Below are 23,246 nucleotides of genomic sequence, written 5' to 3'. Positions count from 1 at the left end.
ACAGGGAATCTCAAGGAACCCTGAATTACTAAAACAATCTTGTAAAAGAAAAACAAAGTTGATGGACGCACTTTTAGATTTTAAAGCTTATCACAAAGCTACAATAATTAACATTAATAATATATGTATTATATTATAATCACCCCACAATGTGGCATGGGCATAGGATAATCATAATAGATCAATGAAATAGAATTCAGAGTTGAGAAATAAACTCATGCATTCAAATGATTTATCAGAAAAGAGCCAAGACCATTAAATGGGGGTAAAAATAGTTTCTTCAGCAAATAAATAAATGATGCTGGGACAAACAGGTATCAAAATGCAAAAGAATTGGGCGCCTGGGTGGCTCAGATGGTTAAGCTTCTGCCTTTGGCTCAGGTCATGATCCCAGGGTCCTGGGATCGAGTCCCATATCAGGCTCCCTGCTCAGTGGGGAGCCTGCTTCTCCCTCTGCCTCTCTCTCTCTCTCATGAATAAATAAATAAAATCTTTTAAAAAAATGCAAAAGAATTATGTTTGACCTTTACCTCACACCATATACAAAAATTAACTTAAAACAGATCAAAGAGCTAAATGTATAGAAGTCTTAGAAGAAAATTTAGGGGTTAATCTCTATAACCTTAGATTTGGTAATGTATTTTTAGATATGACACCGAAAGCCTGAGCAACGGGAGAGAAAGAATAGATAAATTGGACATTGGCAAAATTAAAACCTTTAAGCTTCAAAGCACACTGTTAAGAGAGTGAAAAGGCATCCTACAGAATGGGAGAAAATATTTGCAAATCATACGTCTGTCAAGAGTCTAATATCCATAGTATATAAAGAATTTTTGTAACTCAACCATACAAACAACACAATTAAAAAATAGGCACAGGATCTGAACTGACTTTTCTCCAAAGACATGCAAATAGCCCACAAGCACATGAAAACACATATAACATCATTAGTCATTATGGAAATGCAAAGCAAAACCACAATGAGATTTTACCTCATACTTACTATGGTAGGTATAATTAAAAACTAAAATGGACAGTAACAAGTGTTGGCAAGAATATGGAGAAACTGAAACTCTCATACGCTGCTGGTAGGAACATAATATGGTGCAAGTGATGTGGAAAGCAGTTTGGTGGTTTCACAATAAGTTAAACATAGCATTATTATATGATCCAGCTATTCCACTCTTAGGTATATACCCAAAAGAATCGAAAACAAGTATTCAAACAAAAACTCGTACATGATTGTTCATAGCAGCACTATTCACAATAGCGAAAAGATGGAAAGAACCCAAATATCCATCATGTGATGAATGGATAATAATATATGGTATATGCACATTAACAGAATGTTATACCACCATAAGAAAGAATAAAGTACTCCTACATGCTACAATATGGATGAACCTAGAAAACATTATGCTAAATGAAAGAAGCCAGACACAAAATGTCACATATTGTATGATTCCATTTATATAAAATATCCAGAATAGGTAGATCCACTGAGAAAGAAAGTAGAAAAGTAGTTGCCAGGGGCTCAGGCGAGGGAAGATTAGGAGTGATTGTTTCATGGCTACAGGGTTTCCTTTGGGGTGATGAAATTATTTTGGAACTAGACAGAGGTGGAGGTTACACAACACTGTGGATATACTGAACTGTATAGACACTTCAAAATAGGTAATTTAATGTGAATTTTACCTTAAGATGAATGAATGGGAGAAAGAAAGAAAAACCAGACTCTTTAAAAACCTTTCATTTACTACAGAAGAATAATTATTTATGCTTATGAATACCTTCCAACTTGGATGCACAGTTCTTTGTCATTACGTCTATGTATAATCACAAACCATTATTTCCCAAATACATGATCTTAAATTTCACCCAATATTATATGTTTTACAACATATTACAACCCAGCTGAGACCTGTTAAATCAGCATCTACAAGAGAAATCCATCTCATGTAATTCTTTTTGTAAAAGATTTTATTTATATATTAGAGAGAGAGAGAGAGAGAAGAAGTGGGGGGAGGGGCAGAGGGAGAGGGAGAAGCCAACTCCCGGCTGAGCAGGGAGCCCAAGGTGGGGCTTGATCCCAGGACCCTGGGATCATGACCTGAGCTGAAGGTAGACGCTCAATGGACTGAGCCACCTAGGCGCCCCTATCCCATGTAATTCTTAGTATCAGACAAGTTTAACTACTATTTAGCACAATTATTTTTTCTGATGAAAAATAAAATGATTTAGCTATATTGTGGGTGACAGGTAAAAGACTTTAGTTAGAAATGTTAATCTATTAAGCAGAAGCAACATTTACTTATTTTAATCAATAATACGAATTTCTGAGTAATTCCTTTAGGATAAGGAGGAAAATCATCTGTGATTACTGTTAAGTGTTCCCACTCAGGATAATGTTCAGCTAAGTAGGCATTTTTGAAAAAGACAGCACTGCCAAGTATTGGCAACAGAAATTATCTTGCATTGTTGGTAAAAGTGTAAATTGGTACAGTCCTTCTGGAGAAAAGTTTGGCAACATGTATTAAAATTTAAAATGTAGGGCGCCTGGGTGGCTCAGTTGGTTAAGCGACTGCCTTCGGCTCAGGTCATGATCCTGGAGTCCCGGGATCGAGGCCCGTTTCTCCCTCTGACCCTCTCCCCTCTCATGTGCTCTCTCTCTCTCATTCTCTCTCTCAAATAAATAAAATCTTTAAAAAAAAATTTTTAAATGTACATAATCCTTGATCTATCCATCTCACCAACAGAAATTCAAACCAAGGAGATAATTAGATGAAGTGTTTGTTTGAGGATATTCATCACACTAATTAAAACAATGAAAACTGGAAACAATCTAAATGTCTATTAATAGAGTCTTGGGTAAATAATTAACAGTGCACTAGGAAATACTGTGAAGTCATTTAAAAAAGAAACCATCTACATTCATTCTTCATAGGAATTATAGAGTGGAAAGGGCTCCAATTATGGAGAACCTCTGTTTTTTTCTTGTGTCAAATCCCATTATTCCTCTGACTTTGAACATTGTTTTTTGGCATACAGACTCTTACACTTAGCTTATCACACTGTTGTTAATGCTTGCCTAATTACCAGTGGCTCCCACCATACTGTGAACTTCCTGAGAATAAGGACTGTATTGTGTCCTTTTTCCAGAGTCTACAACAGTGCCTGGCACATGAGAAGTGCTCAATAAATATTTGTTAAATTAGGGGCGCCTGGGTGGCTCAGTTGGTTAAGTATCTGCCTTCGGGTCAGGTCCTGATCTCAGGGTCTCGGGATGGAGCCCCGCATTAGGCTCCCTGCTCAGTGGGGAGTTAGCTTCTCCTTCTCCCTCTGCCCCTTCCCCCTTCTTGTGCACGCTCTCTCTCTCTGACAAAATCTTTAAAAAAATTTGTTAAATTAAATAAAATTAAGAAATACAAAAAAATGGTATATGTTTTTAAATGCTTAAATACACTTGTAATCAAAGAAATATAGATTTTAAAAAGGAAAGAGAATTTTCTCCCAAATTTGTCAATCCCAAAAGACACCCACTTTGGTCAAGGATAGGAAGAAATGGAAAAAACTATTATGTTGTAAATAGTAATCATCACAATATAACTAAAGGGCAATTTGGCCACACGTGTGTAGCACACAGCACAGATTCTGAGGTCAGACAGAACGAAAATGAACTAGTTCAGACTAGTTGTCTGAACTTGGGAAGTTATGCAGCACCTCTAAACTTCAGTTTCCTCACTTGTAAAGGAAATCAGATTTACTAAGAAGTAAATCAACATGATACTTAGAGCTGTAATATTGCAGCTTATTAAAATTAACAAAGAGCTACTTCAATCTATTTTATTTTTTTAAGTTTATTTATTTAAGTAATCTCTATACCCAATTGGGGCTCAAATCCCTGACCCCAAGATCAAGAGTCACATATTCTTCAGACCGAGCCAGCCAGGCGCCCTACTTAAATGTACTTTAAAACTAAGCCATATGTTTCATAAGAATCTTCCATATAAAATAACTAATTAAATTTTCTTTAAAAAGTGGGTATAATTCATTCATTCATCCCAAAACTATTTGTTGGGTACAGTATTCAGCAACTGGCTGTGTGTCAGGCACATGCACTAATCACAGGGGATATAACAGTGAAAGAACTAAGTCCCTATAATGGTAAGAGAGATAAGAGAGTGAATCTGAAAATACATGGCAATGTGAACTACTGAAACATGTGGGTAGAGAAGTGGAGAAGGCTTTATGAGGGGACACTTGAGCAGAGACCTGACAAGTGATAAGGCAAGTTACGTAGATGTGTGGGAAAAGAGAGTTCCAGGAAAAGGGGCGGCGAATGCTCAGTTGCAGGAGCACGTGACAGCAACAGACACCAGCATGGCTAAGGAGGGGAAATCAACCAGGAAGGGTTATTGGAGGTGAATTCTGAAAGGTAACCTGTATCAGACTCCGTGGGGCTCTGCAGGCCAAGGTAGGGATGTGAAGTTTGTTCCAAGTGTGATGGAGAACAGTGGAAGGTTCTGAGCAGGGCAATGACATCATCATATTTTTACCTTAAGAGATTTATTCTGGCTATTTTGGGGGAAACTTGACTAAAAGGGGCAAGAATGAAAGCACGAAGGTCACTTAGAGGCCACTGTAATAGTGTGAGCGAGAGACGGTGGCTGAGAACACAGAGCATCTGAAGTGGCGGTGGTGAGAAGTAGTCATGTTCAGGATGTATTTCAGACATAGCACTGTGAGGATTCCACTTCTAAGAACCTAACTCAAAGATTTCACCGTTGCTATTCAAGAAGATTTAAATGCAAGGATACATAAAATAGGCTGCTTACAAAACTTTATACAAGTTGATGGTTTAATAAACTCTGGCATAGCCACAAAGCGATAAATGAGGCAGTCATTTAGAAATGATGATTTTGAATACATGACGACACGGAAAAATGTTCATATACTATGTTAAGTGAAAATAACTGGTCACAAAACAAAGTGTTCAATATTAATCCATTTTGTCCAAATAAAATGTATAGAAAAAAGATTGGGGGTGCCCGGGTAGCTCAGTTGGTTAAGCATCCAACTCTTGATTTTTGCTCAGATCATGATTATAGGGTCATGAGACTGAGCCCGTGTCAGGCTCTGTGCTTAGCGGGGAGTCCGCTTGAGAGTCTCTTTCCCTCTGCCCCTCCCCCTGTTCGCCTGCTCTCTCTTTCCCTAAAATAAATAAAGAAATCTTTAAAAAAAAGACTGAAAGTTATACATCAGCATGCTAACAAAATATCTCTCTGGGTTGTGAAATTACCCATTTGTCACTTTGCTTCTTTGAGCTTACTGTATTTTTCAAATTTTCTGTAATGACAATGTATTACTTCTACAGGAAGAAATGATTTTGAAAATGTAATACTGAGAAGAACATTTTCAACAAATAAGATTACTGAAGAATAACCGTTTCAGTCTGTTAATAGTTTTCTTTGTTACTTACCATTACTTTTCGCAAAGTGTATCTTTTGGATCGAATATCGTCCATTAGCATCTCATAAGGGGTGAGCTGATATTCAATGGGCAAAGGGTTGTACTGCCGCTCTTGGACCTTCTTAAGTTTTACTCCATTCCGCAAATCCCTCATCACCTGAACCCAGAATCGAGCCTAAAAGAACCAAGGGTGGAGAGATGTTCATGAATAAATTTACCAGTTTCCTCTAGATAGCTAGTCAGAGAGAAAAAATGAAGAGCTTGGTTTGCAAAACACTGAGTAAGCCGAACAAAACCACTTTTTAAAATTAGGTTTAAGGATATTAAAATGTGGAAAGAAAGCCAGTCAAGATTCATAAGCTCTAAGTGCTGAGTCACCTGAGTGTAAACCCTACTCACCTACTGTGGAAGGCTGCATTAATGGGCTCAGTCCTGTTACGTGATTTTGCTCACTAAAGAGGAATGTATGTCCCACACCCTAATACTGGATTTGCCTATGTGATTTGCTTGGCCACTGAAACAGTAGTTGAAATGATGTGACCAAAGGCTGCAAAAGCAAATGCACAATGGGCTTGTCACTGGTGCTTCTATTATTGCCATGAGAACCTCATGCCTGGACTGAAAGGCTGCCCAGGAGAAGGATGAGACATACATAGAGTGGAGCTACCACAACTGATCTGTACCCTCATAACCTAAATAAATGTACTGCTTTACGCGACTATGATTCTGTAGTGGTTGGTTAGTCAGCATTACTGTGACCACAGCTAATTGATAAAACCACCTATTAGCTACCTGACATCCAGCAAGTTGCTTCACCTTTCTGAACCCTGGATTCCTCATCAATAAAAGAAAATGGTACTTCATAACTTGCTGAGATGGCCAGAACTGGTATACAGTGTTCTGTACACGGAAAATGCTCAAAAGTGATCATTTTTATGTTATCACTATCTTTGCACAAATTATTTAATATCCATTTTCTTAACAAATAATGGTGAGTTGCCTTGTTGGCCCTTCAAGAAAATGAGATATATATGAAGTTCTTATAATAATATAAGACACATCAAATATGTATGTTATTATTATTACTATTATTATACATTAATCCTTTTATTTTTCTGCCTAAAAGCTAAGATGTAGTCTCTACTTCTGTGAAAAGTAAATCATTATGATATCTAACTGAAACACTTTAGTTTGTTGAAATTAATAAGCGGTTCAAATAGCTACTTAAATATATTTATTAAAAACCAAGTGATAAGGGTGTCTGGATGGTTCAGTCAGAAGAGCATGGGACTCTTGATCTCAGGGTTGTGAGTTTAAGCCCCATGTTGGGTGTAGAGATTACTTAAATAAATAAAAAAAACTTTAAAAAAAGTGATGTATTTCCTAAGAATTATCTACATAAGATAACTCTGGATTAAATTTCTCAAAAATGTCTTCAAAAACAATTTATGACTTTAAAAACATGTATGCCATTTCTTATTCCACAGAGGATTTGACGCACTTACTACTGTGGTATATATCCATTAGAATACCTTCTAAAATATTCCTATTTAAACAGATTCTTAGATTCTGCCATTAAAATTACTCTAATACAATATTCCTAAAATATTTAGATTTTTCTTTTGAGAATGCTCTTGTCCCAAATTCTCTTATACTCATTTCTTTAAGATCCAGTTCAAATATCATCTCATCCTTTAAAATTCTGTCTCTTTTCTTGACCTCCCCACGCTTCAAGAAAAAACTGACATATGTGAAACTTTGAATTCTCCAAAAAGATAAATTAGAGGATAATTACTCACATTTGAAGATTTTGCTATAATTATGCAAGGATTCAAACAGACCTTTTATATAGCCAGTTCTTTATATATTATCATTTGGCAAAAATTTTCAGAAATCTAATTCAGAAATTAAAGTCATAGTAGGCATATAAAATAATATACAACTGTCATTGTATGTATTCCCAGAGATTTTATTTACCTCATATTCCACCAGGGAGATCCTGAGATGTTTAGATCCTGCCATTAAAAATATCCTAATTCTCCCTCATTCTATTCCTCATTCTTTACTCATTTCTTTCTAATATTTCTAAATAATTCATTGTAATGGTCTTACAAGAAACAGACTGCTGATCTAGGCAAATGGAAGTCTCCATGCAGTTAGTGCATCTCTTGTCAGTGATCCTACTAGTTTTTAAAAGAGCTTGCCTTAAGGCAATAAATTAAATTTTTAGTTCAAGTTTATATTAACTGTTTGCTAAATTCTGACCACCTGGAGTTATTTATCTGGTTTCCATGTCTAAGAAAAAAAGTTAAAAATGTATTAGCCAAGATGAAATATACCTGGAAAAAGACTGCCAGAGTATTCTATACAAAGGAAACTTGATAATCAGTATTATTCTAAAATGACAATACTCACTTATAAGATATTACAGCCTACTTGTTTTTTAACCCTACTCTTAAATTTTCCAGATTAATATCATTCCAAATATCTCAGTAAAGATATCATCAATAAATTAAGAATATTTACATTCATACATCAACACATGTAGATCCATACAATGGAATGGACTACTACTAGTAATAAAAACATTAAACTATTGATACAGGCAACAACATGGATGAAATCTCAAAAGAATTACGCTGAATGGAAGAAGCCAAGCAAAAAATGGTACATACTATATGATTACATTTATATAAAATTTTAGAAAATGAAAACTAATCTATAGTGAGAGAAAGCAGGTCACTGATTGCCTAGAAGAAAGGAGTTTCATGGGTTTCATGGGTATGTATGTTGTGTGTACATGTCAAAACTTATCAAATTGTGCCTTTTAAATATGTGCAACTTATTGCATGCTGATTATACTTTAATAAAGCTGTTAGAAAAGAATTAAACAAACAGTTAAAATCTAATATGGTCAAAAGCAACTTGTTCATATCCCCCAAATCTGCTTCTATTCCTAGTCTCTCATTTAATGATGTCATTATTTAACCATTATTTCCTTAACCTGAAAAGTCAGAATCCTGAAATGTGCCTTCCCATTGACACCTGAACATACCTCAGTCTAATTTCATGACACTGACTCTCCTGTCCTCAACGCTGTCATGCCCACCCAACTCTAAGTCATATATGAGGGCAGGGACTCTTGGTTTCACAAGGATCTAGAATCATGCCAGAAAAACTGGCTACTTAAAGTGTGTCGCATAAATATACTGCAATCATCTGTGCTAAAAGTCTGTCTTCTGTTTTATGAGGGCAGAGATCCTGTATTATTCATTTTGCATCCCCAGAACACTAATCCAGTAACTATTCATCGGATAAATGAATGTACTACATTATAGTTTCACACCTTATCCTGAAACAGAGCTTATATTTTGACTTATGAGTATGCTAAAGTAGTAATATAATTAAAAAGGTCAACATTTTAAAATACCTAAATTCTCAGAAGACATTGGGGGTAGCTTTAATAAAACCAGTTAGTTTTGTAAAATGGGGAATAGATATTTCCTCAAATATAAGACTAGACATTCAAATTCATACAATATCAATTCGTATTACAGCCCTTAGTAACAAGCATTTTATTTTATTTTAAAAATATTTTATTTATTTATTTGAGAGCAAGAGAGTGAGGAAGAGAGGGAGCATGAGCAGGGGGAGGGGCAGAGGGAGAAGCAGGCTCCCCAGTGAGCAGGGAGCCCGATGAGGGGCTCAATCCCAGGACCCAGGGATCATGACCCAAGCTGAAGGCAGACACTCAACCAACTGAGCCACCCACGTGCCCCAATAACAAGCATTTTAAAAAACATTACACTATGGGGCACCTGGGTAGCTCAGTCAGTTAAGCGACCGACTCTTGGTTTCGGCTCAAGTCATGATCTCTGGGTCCTGAGATCAAGCCCTGCGTTGGGCTTCCTGTTGAGTGGAGAGTCTGCTTCCCCTCTCTGTCCCTCTGTCCCTCTGCCCCTCCCTGCCCACTCATGCACTCTTTCTCTCTCCAAAATAAATAAATAAATCTTTTAAAAAACAAAACAATACCCAAAAAAACACATTACACTATGTCTTCGACACTAAGCAGAACAGAGAATGTCCAACTACCTTACCCAGTCAGCGTTTTTCAGCTCTTCCAGGTCTGTGTTAGATTCATCACTTTTTTCCATTTCTTGAATCTTCTTAAGATTCTACCAATTAAAATAAAAAGAAAACATTTAGGTATAAAAATTTCATTAAGCCACCTTCTCAAATTAAAATTTCTAACAGATACCTTCAGACAAAGTATATACAGAAGTGTTACTGAAACAGTACAGAATCTACTTCTCTGTAGATTTCAGTCAATGGTAGGCTAGAATAAATACAATACTACAGAGGGATGAACTGAGATTGATCATCCTAATTTCCTTCTAGGCCTTGTGGCTAACTTTGTCACCACATTAACTTGTACCCCTAAGCTGTAGTGACACTGCCCTCTCCCTCAACCTCCATATTCAATCCACCATTAAATTTCAAAGATATTACTTTCTCCATATAACCTAAGCCCTCTTCTTTTTATCTCCCCTGCAGATCTCTTAATTTAAACACTATCTAATTTTTGCCTGATTTCTGATGTGGTCTTGCCCTGGATACTCTCCTCTCCTCATCCCCAGGTCTGGTCTCTTTCATTCCTACTTCTGCTCTTCCTTCAGATACTGGGCTCAACAGAATCACCAATTCTTCAGGAAAGCCTTTCCTTCCCCCTCTTCCAAAGCCAAATCTTCCTACTATACAATGGCATATAGCACCGTACACCTTCCTCTGTAGCCCTTATTACACTGTAATTCTACATTTGTTTATGCCTTCCCCCTAGGTTGCATGAAGCAAAAGTCTATTCTCAGGGGCTAAAATAAGCACTGGCACTTTTCATGCTCCATATATATTTGTCAAATAATTTCATGAATAAATTTCAATATATAAAATGTTTTATTATTTGATACATGTGTATATCACAAAAATCGTTAGTGCAATAAGGTAAATTACCACCTCCACCACCTCATATAATTACCTTATTGTGTATGTGGTGAGAACCTTTCAGATCTACTTTCAGCAACTTTCCAGCATGTAAGACAATATTGTTAACTACAGTCAACGTGCTGTACGTTAAGTCTCCAGAACTTATTCATCTTAGAACTGCAAGTTTGGACCCTTTTTTGCTTATTTTTTTTATTTTTTTATTTGAGTATAGTTGGCACACAATGTTACACCCCATGAAACTGCAGTAATCCAACATTTGCAATTTTAAGAAAATCTTGATAAGTAAAACATCTATTCACCTATTAATTACCAGTTTGCGTTATTCCATTCCTACTCACAATAAATCAACTCTAGTATATTTTACTTTTCGTTGAGCCTATTTTCCTGAATGTATGTGGACTGAGTTTAAATGTACTGTATGAAACCTAGTTTATTTTACATGAAAATAATGAATACTTAACAGAAAACATTTCTAAACCATTTATTTTTGGCTTCTCAACATCTGAGACTGACCTTCCACAAAATGAGAATAACACCACCTGTTTATTTTTGTACTTAATAGTGTATAGGAGTATTAATATATGAAGAATAAAATTACTCTGAACATTTGAAGAAAATGGTATAAATAATGCATTATTTCTTCTCTTGCTAAGAAAGAAATTATTGGGGGGGGGAGTACTTTTACTTGTTTCAGAATGTGTTTCCATAATGACAGGTAACTTCTGATTTCTGAAGGTTCATGTGAGCCACTTCACTTTAACTGAAGACCGACACTAGCACCTACACTGTGTTTTGCTAGCTGAAAGAAATCCAAAGAAATTGTGCTTTTAAGGAAAAAGCCATTACCATCCTAATGTAGGTCTTTCATAATGTAGGTTTTCTGTAAAGGTGAAGTGGCATAATGTGAACTTTTGGAAAGCAGGGGAAACCGTATTTTATTTATTTGTTTATTTATTTTTTAACATTTTGGAAACCCTATTTTAAAACAAAGTCAGGTTTCTTGTTTGAGATTATGTAGTAAGACACTTGCTACCCGAGTCATGCTACATTACCATCTTTGGGCCCATGTTTCTCCACCTTTAAGAGGAAGGTATTAGTATCTACCTCACGATGGCTGTTGTATTTAAAATATAATCAGTTAAATATAGCAGAACCTTGCATTTACAGCCCCTGGGGAAAAGCACCTCCAAAAACATGTATGTCTGAATTCTCTGTACTGCCCCAGCCCCACGCCCGAATCCTCATCCAGAGCCTTGCTCTTTTCCAATGGTCTTGGCTACTGCTCTTGGCTGCAGCAGGCTGTGGGGAAATAATGAGAGCTAACAAGGGCTAAGGCTTCAAGCAGCCAATATTTGGCCCCAAGCACAACTCTTGTTACGGTTGGACTCACAACTGAGGCTCCCAAAAACTAAATGACATGGCTGCAGTCTCCCTGCAGGTGGGATGGAGCAGAGTGAAGTAGGTAAAAGTGGCATCAAGGTCTCAGACATGAGGTAAGATGTGCGGAAGGGACACCAGATGAATGGTCCTATTGGGAACCTAAGAGTCCTGTTGCTGACCCCAATGGCTTAGAAAAGTCTTAGAAAACAGCTGGATAAAGTTGTACTTTACTTTTGCTAAAATTAGTATTTATGAATTGATATTACACAAGAAAAAAGAACAGTTTATAAATTGTAACTGGGCTTTGCAGATAATGGGCACTTAATATCTGGTACAACATTATGTCAAAATCTGAGTAATAATCCTTATTACTAAAATCAGGATTCTTCGTTTTTCTGTGTCTAAAGACATACCAAATGTCCTGGTATAAACAATATTTCTGATATTCAAAATACCTAATTTTTTTTGCTAGGGATTATTAGTTGTCATTTAAAAAATCTCTGATGATTTAAAGCCACAGTTTTCAACTCAAGTCCACAATCTTCATCAAGTATTCATATTTTGAATTCAGAGCTGAGCAGAGAGGAGACCAAAAGGAGAGGCACACACACATTTTTGTTCCTATGAAGACTGTAATCCAGGCTCTATCCCAAAAACAATTAATGGCTTAAGGTATATATTATTCTATTGACCAGAAGAGTGTTCGTTCTAGATTTTTGTAATTAAAATAGTGAAAGAAAAGAGATTAAGGAGGTGAACTCCCTCTGGGCACCTAGGCACTCTATCAGGCTATGACGTCTCTATCATAGCCTATGATATGCTATGGGCTCCTCCCTCCCCAACCCAAAAAACCAAGAGCTGAGAATAAGTACTTCATCTCTATTTCTTCCCACTCCAGTCTTAGGGCATTTGCATTGGCTGTTCCCTCTTGCCAGAACGCTTTACCCCACATATCCACATAGCTAATTCCCATACATCATTTTTGCTCAAATGTCACCTTCTCAATGGGACCTACCTTAACTATCCTATACAAATCCCAAGCTCCACGCTCTGTCCCTAGCAATTCCCCTAGTCTATGCCTTTTCCCAGAAAGCATCCTCCTTCTGACAGTGTATATGACTTACTTAATATGTTTACTGCCTGCCTCTCGTTGCCAGATTTTAAGCTTCATAAGGAAGTATTTTTGTGTATTTTGTTCAGTGATGGGCTCCTCAAATCTCTAAAAGTATGCCTTGCACTTGGTAGGTGCTTGGTAAGTATTTATTGAATAAGTGAATTAAAATCTTTCAGCCAAGAACAGTCCAACTCTTAAATCTCCTCAACAGTTCTTATCAACTTTTTTTTTCTTAAAGATTCCATCTATTCATTTGACAGAGGGAGAGAGAGAGCACAAGCAGGCAGACAGGCAGGCAGTGGGAGAGGGAGAAGCAGGCTCCCCGCTGAGCACAGAGCCCGATGTGGGACTTGACCCCAGGACGCCGGGACCAAAACCGGAGCGGAAGGCAGATGCCCAACCGACCGAGCCACCCAGGCACCCCTCAAGTCAACTTTATTTACTTATTTATTTTTTTAAGAGAAAGGAATTCTTTTCTTTTAAAGATTTTATTTATTTATTTGAGAGAGCGAGAATGAGAGAGGGAGAGCACATGAAGGGGGGAGGGTCAGAGGGAGAAGCAGACTCCCCGCTGAGCAGGGAGCCCGATGTGGGACTCGATCCCGGGACTCCAGGATCATGACCTGAGCTGAAGGCAGTCGCTTAACCAACTGAGCCACCCAGGCGCCCTCAAGTCAACTTTAATAAGAAGCCCAATGAAAGGGAAAATTATTCAGAGGAAAACCTGAATTTTTTTCTCTAAACTCAGAATCCACTGGAGGGGTGGAGAAGAAAACCTCTATTTATGCCACAGAGAAAAATATGCTCTCTAGTTCAGGGAAATAAATATGTAACCCAAGCTCACATTACATTTAAGTGTCTCATTCAGTCAACAGATGATAAAATAAATAATAAAATAAATAAATTAAAAAGAAAAATTAATAAGCCTAATACCACACAGAAGAAATGAAGTAATAATAATACTAAACAGGTCAGTAAGATTCAGTCAGCATCAAAATAAATTGGTTTGAAACCTTTATGCCTGAGAGGATCAAGTATGTATACATGTGCCAACACCATAACAACACACCTTCCCCATCTGTAACCAAGAGCACAAAGAGCCCCAAACTGCAGTAAATTTTTTCTGTCGTATTTCCCCTGTCAGCTTAAGGCTGATTCCACGACAAGCACTATATTGTTTACCAAGGATCTATAAACCAAAAGATAATGAAAAAAGCTGAAAACATGTAGGAGAGGCTCATTTTTACAAGCCTATATATATATATATATATATATATATAATATATATATATATACATATTATATATATATAATTTTTTTTTTAAATTTCCAATGGTCTCTAGCCCTTCTAGGATCCAAACAAGAGAAAGCAAAACAGTATGGATACAGTAGAAGATGGGCGGTCTTTGGCAAGATGAAAATATTTATCTTTTTTTGATTCTTACTGCTACTACTAAAGTTGATTACAGCAAGTCTCTCAACTGTTCTTTCTGCTCCAGTTTCCTCCTCATTTGGTTTATCTCTTCACTCCCCTACAATGGGTTCCCGACTGTCTCTCCTGGGGCCTTCAAACTGGGTACCTGTACTTCTGGGGACCTCTGGTCAAACACTACAGCGATATGCCAGGGAGCATTTATAATGACATATGTTACTCACAGATAATGTGATGAAGGTTGTGGTCAGCTGCCCAGGTGCACACCCCGCACCCCCTTCAGGAATGAAGTACTCTCTTCCACTGGCTGCTGGAGGTGTTGTCTGCCAAAGGCTCATAGCCTAATCCTGCTCCAGGAGCTGCACTTAGCGTGCAGGCAAGGAGCTGCCTTGTCATGGGTATGCCCCATCTCTGGGGTAGCCCACACCCAGTCATCGGTCTGTGTGGAAGTACAAAGGTCAGGCCCCCTTGCCTCCCTTGGGACAACTCTGAAGGGCCATCTCAACTTCTGAGCTCTCTGTGGGATTGGCTGAGGCCTGCTATACCGGCATCATAGTTCAGCTTTCCCTTCACCCCCTAACAGGTGTTCCCCAAAGCATTCCCAATAAGACCTCCTGAACTCAAATTTTACCCCTCAGAATCCATTTCCTGCAGGAACTCAATCCACACATGGAATTAAGTTTTTAAAATATTTGTAACAGATGCAGACATATAAAACAAAATTTACGTGGATTTTAAAGGTAAAATGCATGACCTCAAAGACATTTTGACTTGCACTAAACAGTATATGCCTCAGTGGGCATCTGCTGTTTTTTCTAGGAACCTTTTCCCCCTTCCTTCTTTCCACTGGGGAACACAACCCTACGGTTTGAGTAGGGCTAACCCCAAGCCCGGCACACCTAACTGCCCACTCACAAGGGTGAACACACAGCCTCCCCAGCCAGTGGGGCCCATTTTCCTGGCCACAGTGACTGGTTCTTGAACAGATACATGACTGAATTTTCCTCAAGATATTTTTGCCCCAATTAAGAGAAAAGACTTTCTTTTGGAGATACTGAACTGAGAGAATGTGAGGTTTAAGCTACAGACTGTCATCTTACCTGCCTTTTAGTAAAAGCCCATTCTGGGGAGTGAGAGAGAGAAAGCCAGCCCTGATTACAGGTTTTGAGACACTGGATCCAGCTGCGCATACCCTTAGACTTCCCATTTATGTGAGCCAGTAAATCTTCTACCCACTCTACCCATGCTAATTTGAGTGGATTTCTGTTATTTGCAACTGAAAGAGTGATGATTTAATATGTCTTCTTGGTCCAGAAATATGAGTTCATGCTTCTGTGTCTTAGGAGTACTCTGGTAGAATAATATGAGAAGCATATGGTCCCTTTCCCACCCAACCTTAAATTTTACTGTTCTCCAACACATCCCTAACTAAATGTAGTCCAGATGGTCTCACTGTTACACCTTTACGCATCTCTACCTTTACCTTTGGGCTGTGATAAGATCCCTAACTCCCTGCTACTAAGAAAAACTATCCACTCTTTATAATACTAAAGATAGTTTAAATAAACAGTCCAAGAATTTCACGTTTCTTTATTCTTCTGAACAGTAGCAGAAACTGTAGTTCAGACACTTCCTAGCTGTGTGACTTTACACAAGTCATTTAATTGCTCTAATCCTCGGCTTGTTTTCCCATCTATAAAATGCAGATAGTAATAACCCCTTTTGGATTTTGTTAATGTTGCATAAAATACAGAAGAAATACTGAATGCAGCCTGGCTCATGTTAAGCATTATTAAGTATTAGTTATTATAAGCCAATAAATATCTGTAAGGATTTGATTGTGAACACTTTTACTCTGCCACAAAAACATTTTATTCTTTTACCAAATGAGACCTTTCTCTAGTCTCTTCATGAAATCAAAATCTTGACACACAAATAAATCAAATAAAATAGCCGAGAATCTGGGAATACTATAATTGAACAAGCCTGAGCAAATGTGCAACTAGAAATCTCAGGTTTTCTAGTTAGCAGAAAAAATAAATGAGTAATTTGAAAGTAAATTACATATTTTTCTAACTTTAGTGGCAAGCTTCTGTCAATTATATTCTAACTTCTAAATAAATTATTTTGCGTGTACAAATGTAAAAGCAGATGCCAACTTGTGCTTGGAATATGGTGAGAAAATTCTAAGTGAGCACCCACATGGCAATTAACTCTCTGCATTTCTGACATAACCATTCTCAAACTAGCAATTAGAACTGCTCCATGCCAACACTTTCTGTTTCTGGCATCTTAAAAAAATAAACAAATAAAATCTACTCTGTGAATCACAAGTATATCAAATGCTCAAAGAATAATTTTAATTCAATTGTGTAGATTCATCATCAGCTCACATATAAATGCCCAGCCTTATAAATATATTCATGGAGGTGCCTGGGTGGCTCAGTCGGTTAAGCATCTGCCTTCAGCTCAGGTCATGATCCCAGGGTCCTGGGATCAAGCCCCACATTGGGTTCCCTGCTCAGTGGGGAGCCTGCTTCTCCCTCTCCCTCGGCCTGCCATTCTCCCTGCTTGTGCTTGCTCTCTCTCTGCCAAGTAAATATATAAAATTTAAAAATATATATATATATTCATGAATATGTTAATAACAGCATTCCCATAATGACCATTTTCCTCCATACTGTTAACCACTTAAAACTATTTATCATTTATTAATATTCCTCTATGTACTGAGTACATGTTTTCAGTTAGAAACTTTTAAAAGTGTAAAAAGGAATATGTTTTAGTAATTCCTTAAACCTTTTTTTACTCAATATATGCTAATATGCTTTCAAATAAATTACTATTAAATTCATTTCCCAAGTGACAAAATATAAATGTTGCCTATAATAAATAGAACATATATATCAGCCACAAAGATTAAGAGCCATGATGTCCCTTCTGAGATATTTTTACCACAGAGAAAAGCAAGAAAAGGGATTTTATCTATTTACCAGCCCAAAAGTAGTATTTTGAAAATTAGGGTATAAAAAACTCCCAGGGAATTATGGCAGTCCTAATAACTGGAAATCTCCTATGTATATTAAAGAGTTAATGGATAATTACTAAAGAATATGATTTATATTTTCATCAAGTTTTATGGCACTTTCTTAAGAATGTAACATATTCTTCTCCCCGAGGGGTATGATAGGGAGAATATAACTACAACAAAATGAGAGAAAGTCAGCATTTTACTTAATGAAAAAATGTAAAATGTTAAGATACTAAACCATAAGTTGATAATTTCTGTAAAACTGAATTTCTGAAGAAATTGGAAAAGCTATACACAAAGTCATCAAAATGAAGGAAATTCATTTCTAGGTTCTGTGAAAGGAGTATCATTCCTACATTCCAATATTTTTGTTAACACACACACATGCACACACATAGGCTGAGGATTTAATGACCATCTGCCCCAAGTAGCTAGACTCACAGTATCTCCCTATACATGATCACCCTTTCAGTTTTCATACTCATCAACTCTTCACACTTAAAGAAATGCAGTGATAAGCATAAAATGGTCATTAAAATATCAGACAATATCTGCAAATTATATCACAAAAAGCTATTTTCTTAAGAAATACAAATCAAGGAGTGCCTGGGGGGCTCAGTCAGTTAGGCGTCTGCCTTCGGCTCAGGTCATGATCCCAGGGTCTTGAAATCCAGCCCCACATCTTCGTAGGGCTCCCTGCTCAGCAGGGAGTCTTCTTCTCCCTCTCCTTCTCCCCCTTCCCTGCTTGTGCATTCATGCACTCTCTCTGTCTCTTGCTCACTCTCTTTCAAATAAATATATAAAATCTTAAAAAAAAAATACAAATCAACAAGGGAAGACTAATACTACATTAGGAAAATGGGCAAAGGATATGAATTGGGCAACTGATAATTACAAATGTCTCTTAAGCATATGACAAGGTACCCAATCTCATTCATTCATAATAATAAGGAAAATGTAAAGTAAAACTATGGAATACAAATTTTCACCTATCACTTAGAAAACACATTGTGTAGGAAAACAGACACTCTTACACAATGCTAAGGAGAGTATGAATTGGTAAAACTCTATTGAAGACAATTTTATACTTCATGAAAATTATAAATGCACACTTCCTTTGAAATAACAATTCTAATTTTCCTACATATATGAAAAACACCTTTAGAACTATCCATTGCAGCATTATTTGTAATAGCAAAAAATTGGAAGTAATCTAGTATTTATCAATAAAGGGCTGATTAAATCAATCACAGTATATCAATCACAATATATTCACACAACAGAATATTATGAAGACATAAAAGATATAAACACTATGTACAGATATGATCTCCACAATATATTAAATGAAAAAAGGAAAGTTCAGAACAGCATAAAAAAGGAAGAAAAAATACTGTATTTTTGTTAGTTATGGATAAAATATCTCCATAAGGACAAAGAAGAAATTCAGTATTTATTGTCTGTGGGACAGGGACTGTGTGGCTAGGAGGCGGAAGCAGAAGGGTATAATTTACTATTTTTGGAGAAACAGTACTCCTGGAGTGTGTGAACCATGTTAATTTTTTTTTTGTTAAAATAAGGTTAATTAAATTGAAGAATTTACAGGACAAGTAAAGATTCTTCTGCAACATTTTAAGCAGGGAGAGCAGTGATAAGAGCAAAGATACCCAGGGCAGAGAGGGTAATTTAATTATTTTTGATGAGGTGAGTGCTTTGCACATTTATTAACACTTACAAAATAATAAATCAATTGACAAGACATTGACAAGGGCCCTGAAAAGTTAATGATGGATAATCTCATTAAAATGAACAAATGGCAACCTTACAAACAGACATCTGGTGGTAATCCTTTCTTTCAAAACAGGATATGTTCACCACTTGGAAGAACATAAGTCCTTTTTAGCTGTAGGGTGGAATTTCCAGCTAACTTAAATGGTACAGTTTTATTATTGGAAGTGTTGCGAGCAGGCATGAGGAGAATGAAAGGCAGAGAATATGAGAAAGCTGATGAAAATACACTTCAATATGTGAATGAGACAGAGGTCTTGTGGCTTTATCTTTGTGAATGTAGTCCAGCAGAGTATAGTCGGAAGTCATGTCACATGCAGATGCCTTAGTTTAACTGAATGTGGTCATTGGCAATGGTATGACACAGGTGGATCTGATTATTGGCTGATAGGAGATGGTGGGTGGGAAATATTTACATTTGACTTTTTCCAACCAATTGCAGGTAAAAAATGTGATTATTTGACTTTTTTAGAAAGATAAAAAAATATTTAATAACAGTGCAGTCAATTCCAAAAACATTGTTTTTTCCCTAGCAACAAGATACTTTACATATATATATGTGTGTGTGTGTGCATAATATTCCACTTTAAGTACAATATTTGGTAATAGTCTTATCTAAGATAAACTGAGCTCAAAGATTTCATCATGAAATTCTGATTTCTTATATAGGACTAATAATAGGACACTTAATGAAGCATCATAGTAGTAGTTGTTGATTATGTAGTGTAAAAACACTCATATAACATTGTGAAGATTTATAATGAGCTATGCTTATTTCCAATTCATCTTCTTACCCCATAATTCCAGTAACTCGTCAAATATTAGCAGCTAAAGATAAACTGGCTTCAATCTAGGCATCTGGAGATCATCCTCTCATCACAGGATTTTTATTAAATTTAGGGTAAGATTTAACCATTCAGAAGAATTTGAATGACAAGGTTTAAAACAAAGTCACATATAGCTATCACCCAGCCACCCCATCCCTCTCACCCCCCTCCACTCCAACAACCCTGTTTGTTTCCTGAGACTAAGAGTCTCTTATGGTTTGTCTCCCTCTCCGGTTTTGTCTTGTTTCATTTTTCCCTTCCTTCCCCTATGATCCTCGTCTTGATTCTCAAATTCCTTGTATCAATGAGATATGATACTTGTCTTTCTCTGATTGACTTATTTCACTTAGCATAATACCCGCTAGTTCCATCCACGTCGTTGCAAAGGGCAATATTTCATTTTTTTGATGGCTGCATAATATTCCATTGTATATATATATACCACATCTTCTTTATCCATTCATCTGCTGATGGACATCGAGGTTCTTTCCATACTTTGGCTATTGTGGACACTGCTGTTATAAACATTGGGGTGCATGTGCCCCTTCAGATCACTACATTTGTATCTTTGGGGTAAATAACCAGTAGTGCAATTGCTGGGATGTAGGCTATCCTGGCTTCTTTTCACTTGTTTGCACGGTGGGTGTTTTTTCATCCCTTCACTTTCAGTCTGTACATATCTTTAGGTCTGAGGTTAGTCTCTTGTAGGCAGCATATAGATAGGTCTTTTTTTGTTTGTTTGTTTAATCTATTCTGCCTCCCTATGTCTTTTGATTGGAGCATTAGGCCATTTACACTTAATTATTGATATGTATGTACTTATTGCCATTTTTAAATAGTTTTTTGGTTGTTTTTGTAGTTCTTCTTGTTCCTTTCTTCTTCTCTTTTGCTGTCTTTGTGACTGATGAGTTTCTATAGTTTTATGTTTGGCTTTCTCTCTCCTTTGTTTTTTGGGAATCTACCATAGGTTTTGGGTTTGTTACCATGAAGCTCATACATACCAACCTAAGGAAAGAGCAGTCTATATTAATTTGGTGGTCATTTATATTCAAACACATTCTTGAAAAACAAAAAGAAAGAATATATTTTCCCCCTTCTCTTCCCTTTTTACTCCCTTCTCCATGTTACCATATTTTACATCTTTTTATTCATAATTTTCTCATGTCTAATTATGGTCATTTCCTTTACACTTGAAGAAGTTCCTTTAACATTTCTTGTAAGGCTTGTTTAGTGGTGATAAACTTCTTTATCTTTTGTTTGTCTGGGACACTCTTTCTCTCTCCTTCAAATCTGAACGATAACCTGGCAGTATTCTTGGTTGTAGAGGACTCTCTTCTGGCCTGCAGTTTCTGCTGAAAAATCAGCTGATAGCTTTATACGTTTTCCCTTGTATGTAACTTTTTGTTTCTTTCTTGCTGCTTTCAAGATTTTTTTTTTTAAGATTTTATTTCTTTCTTTCACAGAGAAAGAGACACAGTCAGAGAGGGAAAACAAGCAGGTGGAGCAGGAGAGGGAGAAGCAGGCTTCCCACTGAGCAGGAAGCCTGACCCAGGGCTCCATCCCAGGATCCTGGGATCATGACCTGAGCCGAAAGCAGATGCTTAACGATAGAGCCACCCAAGTGCCCCTAAGATTTTCTCTTTAACCTTTGACGTTTTAATTACTATGTGCTGTGGTGTGGACTTCTTTGGGTTCATCTTGTTTAGAACTCTTTGTGCTTCCTGGACTTGGATGTTTAGGCATAATGCTTTTATTTTATTTTTTTAAATTCTTTTTTTAAAAAAGATTTTATTTATTTATTTGAGAGAGTGAGTGAATGAGAGAGAGAGAGCATGAGCAGGAGCAGGGAGCTGGATGCGGGCTTTGATCCCAGGACCCTGGGATCATGACCTGAGCCAACGGCCAAGGTGTAACCAACTGAGCCACCCAGGTGCCCCTATTTTCTTTAAATTCTTTATTTAAATTCGATTTAGTTAACATATATTAGTTTCAGAAGTAGAATTCAGTGATTCATCAATTTAGGCATAATGCTAATTTAAAACAGTTGTAGCTATTTGTATTGGCAGAGGAAACAAAATGTTTCCTTCCCTAGGTTAGGCGCTCTTCTCAGGTGCTTCCACAGGGCCCTGCATTCACTCACTGTGGCCCTCATCACGGTGCTGGAATGGCTGCTCCTATACTGTCATTCCTGCTTGAGCGTAACTTCTGTGAGGGCAGAAACCATGTTGATCTTGTTCATTACTGTGTCCCCAATAAAAATGGAAGCAATAATGGCACTCAATGCATGGCTCATTGTGAGAACTCCATGAATTAATGTACACATAAATCTTAGAACAGAATTTAACACAGAGTAAGTATGGAGCAAATATTAGCTATTATTAACTACAGTGGTACCTATCACACAGGAGACACATTAAATATCTGTTGTATAAATGAATGAATTTTGCCAACTGATTCTAGTTCTGAAATTGAGTGCTTCTTCACTCATGAGCATCTGTGACAGCTAAGTATGGCTGTTATGTTCTCTCAAACTTTGACCAAACCACCCAGTTCCCTCATTGCCTCTCCCATGTTGAGGTTTATAGACACGTCTTTCATTTCCTCCTCACCTCCTATCTCAAGATCCATTTTTGTAGTTCATAATTATTTCTAAAACATTAAAAAGTAGCACTAATCCCAGTTCTTTCCAGCACCATAAGCAACTAATTCATTATAATTTATTATAACAGTAATTACAATGTACTATGATAAGTGATAGTAGCAAAAGCAGACCACTCTGTGAATGAATACAGAGAATAAGAAATTAAATCAGAAAAACAATTTCAGAGTAGTAGACATTTGAGTTAGGCTGTAAGAATAAGAAAGCATTTTCTAAGTGAGAGAAGAGGGGAAAGGGGCAATTCAGGTAGATAAAGAGCCCCTGGGTGCTCAGGGACTGGAGGAGAGGTTGCATATGTGAACAGTGAATGAAGAGCCTGGAGAGTAAAACTGGGGCCTGATTGTGAATGGTCCCTTATGTCATGTCAAGGGTCTAAACTTTCACCTACAAGTACCAAGTAGCCAACAAGATCTCTACACAGGGGCATAATACTGGTGGGTAGACCATACATGAAAAGGGAAATAACATCAGGAGGCTTTGCCATGGCCCAAGCAAGAGATGCCAGACCACTGTGTGGGGAAGGCACAAAGCAGTGAGAACATGAA

The 23,246-nt window shown here is 37.0% G+C and overlaps 1 protein-coding gene across 6 annotated transcripts in view; it reads right to left on the bottom strand.

Annotated features, from left to right (window-relative positions):
• Positions 1-23,246, bottom strand: part of SPIRE1 (spire type actin nucleation factor 1) — a 211,802-nt gene that overhangs the window by 67,291 nt on the left and 121,265 nt on the right. For all 6 annotated transcript variants that reach the window (XM_027576299.1, XM_027576300.1, XM_027576303.1 and 3 more), the window contains 2 exons: positions 9,567-9,644; positions 5,480-5,644 (listed from right to left, as the gene is read on the bottom strand). In XM_027576299.1, coding sequence (XP_027432100.1) covers positions 5,480-5,644; positions 9,567-9,644 — 243 coding nt within the window. The remainder of the gene's footprint in view (positions 1-5,479; positions 5,645-9,566; positions 9,645-23,246) is intronic.

Source organism: Zalophus californianus, chromosome 14 (assembly GCF_009762305.2).
Source record: "Zalophus californianus isolate mZalCal1 chromosome 14, mZalCal1.pri.v2, whole genome shotgun sequence".
NCBI classification, from domain to species: Eukaryota; Metazoa; Chordata; class Mammalia; order Carnivora; family Otariidae; genus Zalophus; species Zalophus californianus.
Note: the sequence above shows the minus strand (reverse complement) of the source record. Positions and strands in the feature narration are given on the sequence as shown.